Source organism: Zootoca vivipara, chromosome 1 (assembly GCF_963506605.1).
Source record: "Zootoca vivipara chromosome 1, rZooViv1.1, whole genome shotgun sequence".
NCBI lineage: Eukaryota > Metazoa > Chordata > Lepidosauria > Squamata > Lacertidae > Zootoca > Zootoca vivipara.
Window position 1 is genome coordinate 56,919,899 of NC_083276.1, and position 16,793 is coordinate 56,936,691.

The following is a 16,793-nucleotide window of genomic DNA, read 5'->3' on the forward strand; positions in this document are numbered from 1 at the left end:
AATAATTATTCGCTTAGATTCATACTGTTGTGCTATTTATTTAGATGTTTTGTTTATGCTGGTCTATGACTGTAATAAAGAATTTGCTTGCTTAAGACATGCCAGTAGGCCCTGGCATGCTGGGAATCATGGTCTCAAAGAGTATGCTAGTTTGAATTATATATATATTTTAAAGGATTGATTCATAAATTTGCTGACTTTACCAGAGAACTAACTATGTCTCTCTCTCTGTCTCTCTCTGTCTCTCTGTCTCTCTGTCTCTCTGTCTCTGTCTCTCTGTCTCTGTCTCTCTCTCTCTTTCATTTTTCTAACATTACATTTTGTAGTTTGAATTATTCCCAGATAATCCAGACAGGCTTTCCCCTGAATTGCTTTTTCCACAGCCTAGGACACTGAGGAGCCATGTGTGATGATGAAGAAACCACAGCACTTGTCTGTGACAATGGCTCTGGACTTTGCAAAGCTGGATTTGCCGGAGATGATGCTCCAAGGGCTGTTTTTCCATCCATCGTTGGACGACCTCGGCACCAGGCCAGTTTTTATTTTAAGGGGAAATTGTGCCCACAATCAAGAGAAATGTCTCCAACTCTACATCTACCTCATGCAAGACACTTTTGAAACACAGAACATCCAAAATAGCATTGCACATGGGAAAGAGGGTTGGGGAGGTGAGGTGTCTGCTGTCCAAAGGGGGAAAGTCCCATGGCATTTTTAAGGCAGGATAAAGTAGGCCACTAAAGCATGGTACATGTGCCCAATGAGATACAGTGTTCTTATTCAATGGAATATGTTGGATCGCTCACGAGCAGTAGCTTCAGAGCATCATTTTTTGCTAGCAAGAACACAGTTAAAGAGATACATCTTCATCTGCTCTCTATGATTCCATATTGCCATGAAGAACCACTGCCTATCCCTGATGTGCTTCTCCCCAGACCCATTTGGTTTTTGGTTTAACAAGTCTGTTTGGATTTGAGGAGCTGGAAAAAAAGATTGGCAAAAAAGAACTTAGCTTTCTTTATCATGAGTTGTCTATTACTGGTGTACTTAAAAAGTTATTGCCAAATGTATTTTGTTCACAGATACTGAGAAAGACTTCCTACTCTCCTAGCCCTCAATTAGTTTAATTTCAAAGAAGGTCTATGAAAGCCTAAAATAAGTTTTCACAACCCAAACCTGATTGTCAACTTCCAGAAGCATCTAGTTTATGATTGGAAACAAAATGATGGAATAGATAGACCTTTGATCTGATTCTGCAACACAGTTCTTACATTTTTTAAAAGTCCTTAAATTTAATGCTATGTGCATACTGTTACTCAAATACGTAAACCATTTTTGGAGCTGCATAAAATTTTGTGGATATCATATCAAGCAACATATATGGTTGATCTTATTTTGCAGTGATGCTTATTCATAACTCGATTTGTAAGAATAGTTGTTAAGTGATGCCATAGGTCATCAAGAAATTAACAAGCATCTAGTAAAAATATGTATACAATGGAAAAAACGTATAATTGCCTAATTAATGAAGGCCTAAGGAAACAGAATAAGCATTGCCCATTAAATCTGTTTTTTCCAGTTGTCAGATTTACTTTACTTTTGCTGCAAAGCTTATTACTTGCATGTTGCTGTTTAGAACTTATAATTTTTAAAAAACTTGCTGAATACGTACCACTCTTTAACACCCCTCCACAGATACCATGCAATCACTGAATTGATTTTCAATCCCACAGTTTGATAATTTCCCATGTCAGCAATTTAGATTTAAAGAAAGGAATCCAAAATATTTGACATCAAATAGTATGTTCTTTTAATAATAATAAAAACCTGGAAGCTAAAGAATTTTGAAACTTCTGCATACTAGTCAGTGCCAAAAAAGAAAGCAGAGGTTGAGTAACAGGAATGTACATTGGCTTTCCATAAGAATTGTTTAGGAGTATTTATTGCTGGGGTGGAATTCAGCCAAAGTTAAGCATTTTAAGTTCCATTGATTTTAATGGTTGTAGTGTAATCCTATTGAATATAGTGGGATTTCCTTCCAAATAAACATGCATAGGATTGTGAAGTTAGCACTTAATTCTAACAGCTTAAAAGATGCTTCACTTTTATTGTTTCATTCCTGTGATATTTCCAAAGTCCAATGAGCAGGAGATTGAAAATGACACTAAATTTCAAATGCTTACTTTCTAATGCAGCATTTGAAATGGTAAAATAATTTATCATAATCTGAAAAGGTTTTAAATTAATTTTTAACACTCTTGGATAAGAATTTCCCTGCGCTTAAAGTCATTTCAATAAAACAGGAACCAACTCTGCTGAGTAAAACAGTGGAGGTGGTTGTGTGAAACTGTCGAGGAAAGAAATGGGGAAAGCATGTAAAAAATTGCTTTTTTTCTACTCACGTTGCAATCCTATGCACACATTCCTGTGAACAGAGGCAGCTTTAAAGGAGAGCAACTGGTTCCGTCACACTGGGCGCAGAGCCTTGGGGGTGCCATAAGGGGCACTGCAACTATGATGTAGAACGGAAGGCAAGGAGGGTGAATTTTGGGGTCGCACAGGACGCTGCTGCTGTGAGTGAGCCGCATTGAATCCTATTGAATTCAATGGGACTTACTTCTGAGTAGACATGCACTGTTGGTCCTATTATCATTGTTCTTTGTTGCAGAAATGACAATAGAAGTGACTCTTGGCAAACATTTGCAATGTGATACTGAATTTGATATGTTCCTTTTGATGTCTTGCTTTTCTAGGGGGTTATGGTAGGGATGGGGCAAAAAGACAGCTATGTTGGCGATGAAGCACAGAGCAAACGAGGGATTCTGACCCTGAAGTATCCTATCGAGCACGGGATTATCACTAACTGGGATGACATGGAAAAGGTCAGTAGGTTTTGTTTATTTGTCATTATTTGTGATTATTTTCTGCTTTTGAAAAATGGGAAGTAAAAACATCTGGGGCATATCCAGGGGCAGATGGAAGAGTCCCTTTCTCATGCCCAACCAACCACATGGTAACTGCTTCCATGTGGTGCAATCCCACTCTGCAGGGAAGCACCTGTGAACAATATGGTCCCATGGATGGGGTTGATTGCATGGGCCTTTCTCAGCTAATTGGCTCCCCCCCCCGCTTAGGTGCTGTGTATATGTGTATGTAAAAGCTCCACAACTGCATTATTCACACACACTCCTGGGTACCATGGGATCACACCACACAGAAATGGTTCCCAGACTGCTGGCTCAGCATTGTTGTTGTTTAGTCATTCAGTCGTGACCGACTCTTTGTGACCCCATGGACCATAGCACGCCAGGCACCTCTGTCTTGCACTGCCTCCCGCAGTTTGGTCAAACTCATGTTCGTTGCTTCGAGAACACTGTCCAACCATCTCGTCTTCTGTCGTCCCCTTCTCCTAGTGCCCTCAATCTTTCCCAACATCAGGGTCTTTTCCAGGGAGTCTTCTCTTCTCATGAGGTGGCCAAAGTATTGGAGCCTCAGCATTAAAAAAGCTAAATAGCCAGGAGAAGAAATGTAAGGGGCCATTTTTATTCCTGGGGAGAAGGCATGGCAGAGATGAAGCAGACCTGTAGTAGGGAATAGCCACAAGCACAGACACATTTAATAGAGGTCCAAACTTACCATATTATTTGCTCTGGCCAACTACAATCAAATAGGTTTCTTTACAGATCTGGCTGGCTATCTTATAGTTCATTGCTTTGCCTGGCCAAAGCTTAATAGTAGCATATATGCTGGCTGGATCCACCCCAACAGGTTCAACTCCTCACACCTGGCAAAGGGTGGCCATTCCCTATTCCTCCGTCCACATGCTTGATGCAACATCACCTGTCTTTCCCACAGACAATGAGGAATGAATGCTCAATAAACAGTCAACATCATCTAGCCTCCCCGCAAACCTTCTGTCAGCAATTGAGGATTCATGCTCAGGTCATCTGGAAACAGCCTCTGAGTTTTCCTGTGTGTCTGTAGAGGAAAGGAAAAACTACACTCTCCGTCCTCTAGATGGAAGTATAGCTTTTCCATATACTTCTCACTGTGCTTCATTTCACTGCCTCATGGATTCCCACAAATATGCACACTAAATCTCAATAATTTACCCTTGTCATTCCTAAAATGTCAACTTTCTGTATCACAACATAACAGAAAGGATCTGAAATGGCTTCTTTACTCTGCTCTCTTGATGCCTTGTCCTTCAGGCTGCCAGCTGTGGCAATCCTGGTATCATGCCGACCCCTTTAAAAGCACAAAGCAAGCGATGAGAGTAGTTGCAGGTGCTGTTCCTCTAACAGTCCTTTTCCCAGTTCTCTTCTCCCATCCATCGCCACAAGCAAGGCTAGGGAAGAGCAGGAGCAAAGGACTCACTTTTAATTCCTCCCAATGGGATTGGGCCCCATACACTTACCAATGGCTCCATTGCCAAAGCTTTTTTTAATTTTAAATATTGTACACCACAGTGGAATTTCTTTGGTGAAGTGCAGTACTGAAATATTTCAATAAATACATTCCCTATGGAAACATTGGTCTCAACACCAGCAGTAGCCAACATGGTGGCCTCCAGCTGTTGCCTACCAGCCCCAGCCTGCATGGCCCCAGTCAGGGGTGACAATTCCCAGCATGGTTTAGCAATCCGTCCATCCCCCAGGGAACTCTGGGAATTGTAGCTCTGTGAGCAGAACAGAGATCTACCAACAACTCTCAGCACCCTTCACAAACCCCAGTGTCCAGAATTCTTTGAAGGAAGCAATGTTTTAAAGCAGGATCATGTCACTTTACATGTATGGTGTCAATGTCATACTCAAGAGTAAACACACTGAAATAAAAGAACCTGACAACCTTAAGCCCATTGATTTCAGTGGGCTTACAGTACAATTTAGCTGGATGTAAGCCACAGAAAGGACACATTTATTGCAATGTTTCTATAAATATTGTGCATGTTTTTATTGCCATAAGGCATTTGGACATTCTCAGGGAGCTGTGAGAGATGGATTGCATGGGCAATGAAATGAAGCATTCTCCAGCTCATATACTTCAGTTCACAATATTCAAATCTGGGCTGCTCCATTTTCCAGAGTGAGCATTCACTTAGGGTACTAGAGGAATGTTAATGCATTCACAGCTACTGCACATTTAATGTAGGAAGGGGGGGAGCACAAGAACGGGGCATTATCTTCTTCTTCTGACTTCATAAATGTCTAATGAGGCTGTTCATTTTTCTTGAATGGCATATGGAAGGGAAATCGGTCACATCGCCATCTTACATTTTAATTGTAAGTATTTGAGAATGCCTTAGTGGCCTGTGGAAAACAGATCTGATATCTCTTTGGTGTTCACAAAATCAAAGGAATTAGAGCTTAAATGGAACCTAGTCAGTCATAAAAGGCTTTGTACGATGGGTACGGAAACCTCCAGGTTTGGTATGTAATGCATCACACATGAACCACTCTAGTTTCCCCACTCTTATAAAATCTTAAAGGCTTTGAAATGAACATCCTTGGATGAGGGCACTTAAACTGCAACAGTCAATGAACAAACAGCTTATTCAAACTGGCAGGAAGGTAGCTGCTGTCAGGGCCTGTACAACCTCAACGTACAAGCGAAGATTGCTTATTTGAAAGTACCCTTAAATAAGAATCTCCCAGCAAGTGGGAAGATAGCATGTTGTGGAGAAACAAAAGCGAGCATCTCTTCTGTGCTAATTTTCCATATGCACAATAATTTTAATGAGCTTTTCAGTCATGCAGTTCCCATCTGACACAATTATGTGAGGACGATTATACTGTGTACACTCTTGCACATTTGAATTGTTCCCTAAGTGTGGAAAATGTCTTATTTAATATGACTACGACTCATTTGAGTATATCATTTGGGTCCAGATAAAAGCTTTTATAGGAGAGCCTCTATACTTGGCACTTTGTAGATTTTTGCTGGAGACCAAGTGTCATTCGTAGATGTGGGGCCTGAGACCAAACAACACCAGAAGTTCTCATAAGAATTGGTTCACTTCATCTGATATAAAACAGCACTTGGGACTCGCTGGCTGATTCACTTACGAGAGTACAACATTGTTAGGGTACTTCCGTGATAGATAGCTAAAAATTCTGGTGGAAAGGTATTATAGAATTTCCCTTGAAACAGAGACCAATGTCTAACACTCTAACTTGTCATTGGCTCAACAAACCAATGGTGTATCTTTGTATAAAACAGCTTTTTATGTTCGTGATGTGAGAAGTTCCAGAAATGTAGCACACACATAAAAGAACAGTGTGGTGAAATCCCCCTCCACACGAGAAAACAGAGCAAATTGGGGGAACTTGCATATCTGTGTAATATGTGGGGTCTAATAAAGAGGAGATTCATCTGTGGCAGGGAAGGGAGGAGACCCCCAGTGTTCCCACTCAAATGTTGGGTAGCCAGCAGAAACCCACATCATGGGATGTTTCAGGGGTGGAGATGTGTTGACCCTGCTGCCATCAGGTGATGGCAATGGGCCCAATCCAGGCCCTCTCGCTGCCTGGAAGCTGGCAGAGCAGAAGGGCATTTCTCCTTGCACTCATGTTCTGTCCTGACTGGCGCTAGTAGCAGGGCTATAGAAGTAGAGGTGGGTGTGCCACTCTATCTAGCCTTGCCACTACTGTCCAGGGGTTTGGTTTGACCTCTGACTTAATGATATATGTATTCATTTTGCCACATTTGCTATTTGAAATGCAAAGATTCATTGGGCAACACTCAACACACATTGCCTGTATGTTTGCCTCCAACCACCTGCCCCTTAGATTTGGCATCATTCATTCTACAATGAACTTCGAGTTGCCCCAGAAGAGCACCCTGTCCTCCTGACTGAAGCGCCATTAAACCCCAAGGCTAATCGAGAAAAAATGACCCAGGTAATTATTTGGATGTTTCAAGGCTGTGCTGCTTCCCTTCTGAGCTAGAAAACTCCAGTTTTAGCAGAGAAACAAAAGTGGCTGTGCCTGTCATGCCCAAAAGACAAAAGGTGGGTGGGTGGGGCCCGCCTGGGACTGAGTGATGGCGGGGAGGGACAGGGACAGCACAGGTGCATTCCATCAATCTCCACCCACTGTTATGGGTGACAAGCTGCAGAATATCAGTAAATATACCAGATGCACACACAGAATAGTGGGATCTTTGTGACCCAATTGCAGTAGACATAATACCCTCTTAGACTGCAGTGCAAACAGATAACTACCAAAACAAGGAGCAGTTATGCATTGCAAATTTCTAAGTTTCTATGTCCTGAGAACAGAGAACTATTTACCTTTCTGCTGCCCAAAATACAGTATCAGAAGCAGAGCCTCCCTGCCTTTGTTCTTCCATGCTGTGGAAATGGCTGTGTGGACTCTGCAAAAGAGCAATTTCACAGTTTTGCAGCAAATGATTCCTGATAAGTGGTAGGTCTGTGAGTTCTATTGCTCTTCAGAAGTGGAGAAAGATAATGAAATGCTAGTCACCCACCTTTTCTCAGAGAAGTATACTGCTGAGCTGCTCATTTCGGAGAGACTGTGAATTAACGAATTTAGAGGCCATTTCTGTTGAGCTGAGTCAGGTAGGTGTCAAAAGAAACAGGGATTAAAGCTAGAATAAAAGGGGTTTCACCGCTATCAGGCTGCAATTAGACAGCAAGCCCAGAATTCTGCATTTAAAAAATCCAGAGGGGAAACCTCATTATTTCAATTTATTACACTAAATACTGTTAATGAAATTACATGTCTTGTTTGGTGTAAACCGTCTGGGATCATTTGTCATCTTCATTCAGTTTCCTTCACTAGGGACTTCGAAAGATAGACTTAGGTGTGGTGTGGAATAACATGAGGATAATTTAATTAGTTGTGTAATTAATCTGGTAAAATTCCACCACAGTGGGCAGTGAGACAAATAACATAGGCTTTGTTGGAAGTCAAACTGCAGTGGAACTGAAGCAGCGCTGCATGCGACAAACATCGGATGGAAATCATTGTCTTCCTACACCTTTATTCTCATATATCCACCACTGCAAGTATGATTTATCTTGGATACTATAGCTCCTGTGCACAATTTGGAACCAAGCATATAATGATGCTAGGGAAAATGGGTATTTTAAAACCAGATTTTAGTAGCATTGTAGCATTCTCTTTCTATGCTTAGAGATCCTAAGACCCTCTCATTTGCAATCTACAGATCATGTTTGAAACTTTCAATGTCCCTGCAATGTATGTGGCCATTCAAGCGGTTCTCTCTCTCTATGCATCTGGCCGAACTACTGGTGAGTTTGAAATTGGTGTCATCATCTTTAAAAAAGAAGAAGTGTGTCATCACATATATGTATCTTGAGGTCTAATACACTGGCACCTATTTTTCCTTACCAGGCTATTATGAGAAAACTGGATCTTCTGATAAGCCCCTACCATACTGAATTAACATAGGGAAAGAAAAGAGAGAGAATTGGGAACACTCAATCTCCAGCCAATAATTGCCTGTGACCAATCAGAACTGCTGTTTTGTAGAGTTATACTCTTCCCTTCTCCAATCAAAAAATCAAAGTGGTTGGAAGCCAGCCACTCATATACTCCCCACCCCATCCCCTGCTGGTGTGCACAGGAAGAAAAACCCTTTTATACCAAGCTTAAAACCATGGAGAGACCTGGTCTGAATAAAGACATTGGATTCTTATCTCATTATACATGATAAAGCTTTCTTTAGCCATCTCATCCCTTGCTTTTTCCTGCAAGACCAATTGCAGTCGTTGACAGTCGTCAACAGGTTTACCACTCCTATCAGCCAACCACCCATTCCCACCACCCTTCTGAGTAATACCCCTCCCCACCCTCTGACTATACATAAGGTTCTGGTGATTTTTGTTTCAGTGTATGCACACAAAAGCTCATACCTACGACAAACTTAGTTGGTCTCTAAGGTGCTACTGGAAGGATTTTTTTTTATTTTTTTGTTTCGAGCCTTTTATCCCAGATAATGTTCCTGAAGCAATTGTTGTCCCCCTACAAAATAATAACTGCATATTTAACTGTATCCTGTTTTCTAATTGCATTGGAAATGACCTATTTTCTTCAGCAAGCTTCATAAAATACATTCAAATGCCAAATGAAAACTTGCTTAACTATGCATCAAAGAGATGGAGGAGGAAAGCGCCCAATCTTTTTTTTTACCACCGTGACTGTATGGTGGGTTAGTTACTAAATTACACATAGTGAAAATTATGCTCCTGGCTTTGACTTAAAGTATCTTATATTTACTATAAATTCCTGGCACCTGCACCAGAAACGGGAAACACATACTGTAGCCACTGCTCTGTATGGCAACCCTACCAACCAGGGCTGTGACTTGTTGGCTAACTTCACCAATCCAGGATGGTCCCCCTCCAGACGACCTATTTATTCAGCACTCATCATGATCTGTGTGCACAAAACTTACTCAGAGTTTAGATTATATCCAATATTTCTTGAGCATTAATCCTGCAGTCATCTTGATTTGCTTGCAGAGCATTTATACCTCTTCCTGTTAGTCAGGCATTCATCCCACACTTTTCAATGCATTTCTCCATGACTTTCCCAAGCCACAAAAAGTCTTCTATTTTAAAGTGGATTTGTTTTGCTAGAGCAATTGGGTGCTTTAATCCATTTTAAACTGTACAAACCTGAAGTTTGTCTGAATTCCTCCTGCAAAATACTGACAGTCTGGAGGCGCCCATTAAATAGGGTTGTCAACTAGCCAGAAAAAAATCTAGCTCAAAAATTCAGGGTTTTTAGTGGCTATAGCTTTTGGGCTTATTAGGGCAGTCTGTGGCTGTCTCACACCTAGTTCAGGGAGAGTCCATGAGTTTTCTTTAGAAAGGAGACCACAGGTGGGCCTTTTTGCAGCAATATATGTTACCTTGTTTGTAAATAGCTGCTGTTTTATTGTTCCATTTAAAAAACCTCCACATTTTAGTGGCAAATCTGTATGTTTATACATCAGCATTTTGATATTCTTTGCAAATTGTTTGGGATCCTTTTTTGTGTGTGAAAGGCTATAGAAATGTAAGATGATCATTATCATTAGCATCTGTTTCAGAGAGAACAATGCCATGCAATTTCTGACTCTTTCATGAAGGCAATTTCTTCTTTGTATAGTCCAGCAATTTCCCTCTGAGTTCCACTCAGCATGGAGACAATAGGGATTATCATTTGCAGTCTCTCCTTTCAATCCCAGTTGTTGTCAAAGGGTTTAATTTAGCAGACCAATAGACTGGAAAGAGGGGGACAGGGTAAGGTCTATGGGGAAGAACGCTGACACTTCTGATTTTCTTCCTCTCTCTTAGGGATAGTTCTGGACTCTGGGGACGGTGTCACACATAACGTACCTATCTATGAAGGCTATGCCCTGCCACATGCCATCATGAGACTGGATCTGGCTGGAAGAGATCTCACTGACTATCTCATGAAAATTCTTACAGAGAGGGGATACTCTTTTGTTACTACAGGTAATCAGTACTTTTCTTACAGATCAAGGGAGGGATTTAGTGTTGGGCTAAGGCGATTGTTTCACCGTTTCAGGGATACATGAGGAGGGGGAAGCCCCTTTGCAAAAGCAGAAGTCCTTCTGCAGGGCTTCTGCTAATGGGATTCAGTATTTCAATTCCACCTCCTGTTTACTTCTGATAATGCTATCTTGTTCTGCCACATCATGGATACTTTAGCTGAGATTCCTGCATTGCAGGGGGTTGGACTAGATGACCCTTGGGTCCCTTCCAACTCTTAAGATTCTATATTCTATTATCATATTGGACAAATAAGCATCATATGTTATTTCTCTCTTCAAAAAAATGGCTTGATCATTTATCAACACGTTATTGAAGAACCACCTAACATTGAGGCAAGAATTATGTTCTTTGATTTTCTAAATCTTAAAAAAACAAATCAAAATTTTCTTTAGGCCCCCCACCCCCACCCCAGATATAAAAATAAAAACAGTCAATAAAAAGAAAGAAAAAGACAAAACCTAGACACAAGAAAGATTTTAACAGCAACCTGCTAAGCACACTCTTTCCCACCTCACCCCATGATAGCTCGAGGTTATGTGGCAGCTGTGAAAAAGGTGAAATCCATGCTAAGGATTATTAGGACGGGAACTGAAAATAAGTTTGCCATCATCATCATCATCATCATCATCATGCTGTTAAACAAACCTATTGTATGCCTGCATTTGGAATTACTTTTTATAGTTTGCAGCCTCTAAAAGGATATTGTAGAGCTGGGAAAGGTTCAGAAAAGGGCTACTAAAATGGTCAAAGGACTTTTATACTTCCATTGTGTTGAAAAGTTACACCAGTTGTGCCTTTTTTACTTTACAGGAAGTGGGAGTAAGGGGGAACATGACTGAGGTACATAAAAAATAAGCAACGTGGGAAGATTCAGCATGCACAAAAAGAAAGTATGACTTAACACTATGGAACTTCCTTCCACAAGATGTGATGATGACTGCCAACTTGGGTGACTTTAAAAGATGATTAGACAAATTCATGGAAGATAAGGCTATCTTCCGCAATGGCTATTCTTCATCCACTGTCAGAGTCAGTATGCTTCTTTAGACCAGCTTGAGATCACAAATGGGTGCAGTACTCAGGTACTGTTTGCAGGCTTGTTGGTCACTGTGGGAACAGAAGGCTTGATTAGATGGGCCTTGGTCTAATCCAGGACTTTTCTTACAGTGAGTGTGAATACAGCTTGCTGAACTGTCTGGTCTTCAGCCTGGGGCATGGAGTAAGAAGAGAAAAGGCCTATAAACTATGTCAAATGTTTAAGACCGCAACACCCAATTAATTTTAATAAGGAGCAAACTTCCAACACTGTGCCATCTAATGTGCCAAAATGAAATACAAGTGCCGTTAGAATGAAGGTCAGCCCAACGAGAAGATCTTGCTGCTAGCTTCAAGTACCTGGCCTTGTATCTGCTCCTGCCACTGATTTCTTCAATGCATGATCCATCCCAGGATCTCTCTCTGTCCAGGTGTACCACTGGATTTTCTTACAAAAGAAGAGCTCATAAATCAAGCATAGGTGTGGGAAACCTTTTTGAGCCTGGGGGCCCTCAGTCCTTTGTGGGCAACCTTTCAGGAACCAGAGGAAAAAATGGGTAGTATGCTATGTTTGAGCTACACAAAAGGCAAAGCCTTTCTATATTTCCCATCCTGGCAAGCATGAGGCAATACCACAGTTGAATGACATGTTCAAGTCAGACACAAGCACTTGAGGAGGGACTGCACTACAGCTGGTTGAAGACCTGGCCAGGAGAAGGGGGGTGGTCTATGCATGGGCAAAGTCTGGAGAGAGTTTCAAGGGCTGGACAGAAAGGCATGAAGAGCCACAGTTGGCCCCAGACCTGAGGTTCCCCACTCATAGTATACCAGTAGTTTTCTGGCTTCATTAGGGATAACATCTGTCCCTTATGAGACACCATAAGAATCTTTAATCTTTAAGAAATTAGTGTATTCTAATATTTGTGTTGGAAGCTGCCCAGAGTGGCTGGGGAAACAGCCAGATGGGTGGGGTATAAATAATAATAATAATAATAATAATAATAATAATAATAATAATATATTATTATTATTATTATTATTATTTATTACCAGAATATTAAAGTGGACCCTTTCAAGAATGCTGAGCTGACCAACTTTTCAACTTTTTCAACATCTGTGATTTCTTTCATCTGATGGGGAGAAGTCGAATGAAAGATTTGTGCTGCTTTCATGTAAAAATAAGAATCTTTTGTCAGCCTTTACTAGGAGTATTTCATTTGTTTTATAATGCATAAAAGGCTAAAAGAAAGCAGATGGGTAATTAAGAATTAAGAAGCTTGCTATCCTATATTAAGGTTCTTAAAGAAGACTCCTAATACTCAAACAGGTAGGGCTCACCTATGTAGGTTCAGTACATAGCAACCTTGGATAGTTAAAGGAGGTGACAGAGGAATGGGAGGACCATATACCAAATTTATAGCCCAGGGGCTCAGCTAGACTGGTAAAGAAAAAACGATTTATATGTGTTGTATGTGCGATATAACATTGTGCCACCAGATAGCGACGCGGAGTCCCGTTTTTTCTCTACCTGTTTTCCCTGTTTAAATTTACAACACTTTAAGCAGATGTGTCTAGATGCAACCCAGGTGGCTTTTAAGTCAGCATGCTCTACCAGTCAGCTTTTACATAAGGAAGGCACTCTTAACACCTTTCAGAGCCAAAATATTAGGCTGGAAAGCTGCTAATTAAAAAGGAAGTTGTTCAGGCTAACCCTGGTAGACATGACATTTCAAAGGGATTTTCAAATTGTGTGCTTTAAAGTGGCAGCAGTTATATCCTTCATTATCCTTGGAGAAATAGAGACTGGTTCTTTGTTAGGAAAGCTGTAGCTCTTAAAAAAGACATACCTTGAAAGGACAAAGCTGTAGCCCAAGTGTTTTCTTGGGGATTTCTCTGTTCTGCCTGTACGGCAGGGCCAAGGGAGACCGATTTTCCATCCTGATCAGAGCTGGGAAGGACTGTGGTTATAAGGATTCTGATAAATAACCCAAGAGCCCTCTGCTGTCCTCTTACACCTCACTGCTTGATGTTTGTAGCCGAGCGTGAGATTGTGCGAGACATCAAAGAGAAGCTCTGCTATGTGGCTCTCGACTTTGAGAATGAAATGGCCATGGCTGCATCCTCCTCTTCTCTGGAGAAGAGCTACGAACTCCCTGATGGTCAAGTCATCACTATTGGCAATGAACGGTTTCGATGCCCAGAAACACTCTTCCAGCCATCATTCATAGGTGGGTCTGTACTTATTTCCCGTGGCTGTGATTAACAGGCGAAGAAAACATTCTTTGTAACCCAAGAAAATCTTTAACAAAAAAACCCCCCGAAAAAAATCATGTTATTGTACTGCTGTACTGGAGATGTTACTGTCATGACCACATTTGCTATGTGGTCAGAAAAAGTAAAGATGAGAGAGAATGCTGTTGCGTCTTAATTTCTTTTGGCATGAGCACTTATAGATTAATCCGGTTGACAAAATGGACTGAGTAGTTGGTATACATGGCAAGAGGTACCCTGGATGACAGAGCAATCTAACAAGAATTTGCTTCATATAAGACTTAAAACAATGTTTACCCCTAAATACTAAATACATTTATTGGCATCAGATTTAAGGAGTGTATATGGGGACTTCTCACTTTTCTTTTTAAAAATACATTCATTACCAGGAAAGGATCGAGCTCATGTGTATCTTAAAGGGAAAGATGTTTTTGTGTGTGAAAATGGATGTTTCACAATAGGTTAACATTGCAGATGTAAAACTTTGGATAATATGCCTTGTGCAACCTGCAACTTCTGATGGCAAACAAACTGGTTTAGGGAAGTGAATCCGTTACACAAAGCGCTCATTTCATAGAATTATAGAATCATAGAGTTGGAAGAGACCACAAGGGCCATCCAGTCCAACCCCCTGCCAAGCAGGAAACACCAAGCAGGAAACATTTGCACTTATGGTATTATGCCCCACACTTTCTAGGCACACATACTGGTACATACGGATGGCATGGGGTCCTTATACAATATTAATTAATATCAAAATAGGGCTCTGGTTGATAAATATAAAGCTTCTGTTGTTTGCGTAATCTGGATTGCTGTTATCCCTCCAACTGAGCACCTGGACAAGCCTCTCTTATTTTGTATCACATTCTCACACTCTCAACAAAATGAGAGTGACTTGCTTAGAAATACATGATCGATTATTCCTCGTAATTTCATTTCTTTCCAGGGATGGAGTCTGCCGGTGTCCATGAAACAACCTATAACAGTATAATGAAATGTGATATTGACATCCGTAAAGACCTTTATGCTAATAATGTGCTTTCTGGAGGGACCACCATGTACCCTGGCATTGGGGACCGTATGCAGAAGGAGATTACCGCTTTGGCTCCAAGTACAATGAAGATCAAGGTCAGTGTTACATCTAACATCAATCTAAGAGGCCATGACTAGGCCGGAGCATGTGATTTCTAGAGGGGGGGAAAGATGAGAAGCTAGAACACAAGAGATCTAGGTCCAGATTTGATGTGGCTTTTGTTCAAAGCCACCTAATTGCTCTTCCTCACTTTAATCAGACTGTAGGTCTGCCAATGGCTATATACACCATGCTAACAATTAAGTCTCTATTTCCATTGTGACCTGCCTTTGAGATACTTGGGGTTTTTTGGGGGAGGATGCTAGGCTGAGATGGATAAGAACATAAGAAGAGCCAAGTTCCATCTAGTCCAGCATTCTGGCCTCCCAGTGGCAAACCAGATGCTATGGGAAGTCCATAAGCAACACCCTCCTCACTTGCAATTTCTAGCAACTGGTATATAGAGGCATAATGTCGCCAACAGTGTGTGTGTGTGGGGGGGGGGATAGCCATCATGGCTGGTAGCCAATCATCCTTGAATTCATCAAATTGGCTTAGGTGGTGGCCACCATGCAAATATGTCATAAAGCAGAGGATTAGATATAATTTTATGGTTTTATTGATTTACAATTGACCTGACTTGCATACCACTTTGTAGCTATTGTAGTCACACAACCAAAAGCTTGTATAGCTTGCATATTCCAGAATGAGAATAATAGGGATTAGAAGACATGATGACAAAAATGAGAATGATTGTCACCTAATTTATATGTTCCCTTCTTCATCTCCCTCCTTCTTCTAGATGATTGCACCTCCAGAACGTAAATATTCTGTCTGGATTGGGGGATCCATATTGGCTTCTCTTTCGACCTTCCAGCAAATGTGGATCAGCAAAGATGAATATGAGGAATCTGGTCCCTCCATTGTCCATCGCAAATGCTTTTGAATATGCTTATGGTTCACCCTAAATGTTATTTCTCTACCAAATTTCTCTGGAAATTTAGTTTAAGCTTTCCCTCACTGCCTAGTCTGAAAACACAATAAAGGTGAAGTTAACTGAGCAGATGTTGAAACAGAAAATTAAAAAAAAAATCCTTCCAGTAGCAACCAAGTTAGTCATAGGTATGAGCTTTCGTGTGCATGCACACTTCTTCAGATACACTGAAACAGAAGTCACCAGACCCTTATGTATAGTCAGAGGGTGGGGAGGTGTTGTCATTTCTGGATACCTCAAATACGTACACCCCATATTATGTACACCCCATATTTTCCATTCAAACGACAAGGATCCTTAGAAAATCCTTCATTGGTTATTAAATAAGTTATTGCAGGTAGGAAGCTTCCTAACACTGCTCGTCAGGGGATGCAATACTTCATGCTTTGAAATAATATGTTCAATGTTATATGCAATATCCAATGAGCTCTGTATGGCTTTAATATGAACATTTTATCCTCACAATACTGCGATGTCTTAAGCAGACTGATTTGCCCAAGGCTACCAAGTCAACTTCATTGCTAGGTAGAGTTTTGAAATAGCATTTGTCACATCTACACACAGCATGCTAGCTACTATTAGTTTTCTTTCTACTTTTTTTAAGAGCAGTTGGTAAAATCCTGCTACTAAGATTAACAGGACTTTGTCATTTGATGAATTGTAGCCACTCATTAATTAATTACCCATTGGCATTGTGATAATATCAGCATGGGATTCCCCCCCCCCCCGTTTAATACATTTATAAATTGAAAGGTTTCTCTTGGCGGAGTTGCTGTAATATACTGGAATGTTTGCCAACATTCTTCTGAAGACTCGGCAATCCTATGTTATAACCAGTGCATCATCTGTAACATAAGTGAAATGCCAATTGAGTT

General features: G+C 40.8%; 1 protein-coding gene across 2 annotated transcripts; it reads left to right on the top strand.

Moving 5' to 3' along the window:
* The first annotated feature begins 263 nt into the window (after positions 1 to 263).
* Positions 264 to 16,549, top strand: LOC118085804 (actin, alpha cardiac muscle 1). Of its 2 annotated transcripts, XM_035116839.2 has the most exons (8): positions 264 to 531; positions 2,751 to 2,879; positions 6,786 to 6,896; positions 8,188 to 8,272; positions 10,325 to 10,486; positions 13,618 to 13,809; positions 14,799 to 14,980; positions 15,727 to 16,549. In XM_035116839.2, the coding sequence occupies exons 1-8, from the start codon at positions 403 to 405 to the stop codon at positions 15,868 to 15,870; spliced, it is 1,134 nt and encodes a 377-aa protein (XP_034972730.1). In that variant the 5' UTR covers positions 264 to 402; the 3' UTR covers positions 15,871 to 16,549. The 2 variants fall into 2 exon arrangements, with proteins under 2 accessions (XP_034972730.1, XP_060130987.1); XM_060275004.1 differs by lacking the exon at positions 13,618 to 13,809.
* Positions 16,550 to 16,793: the final 244 nt, after the last annotated feature.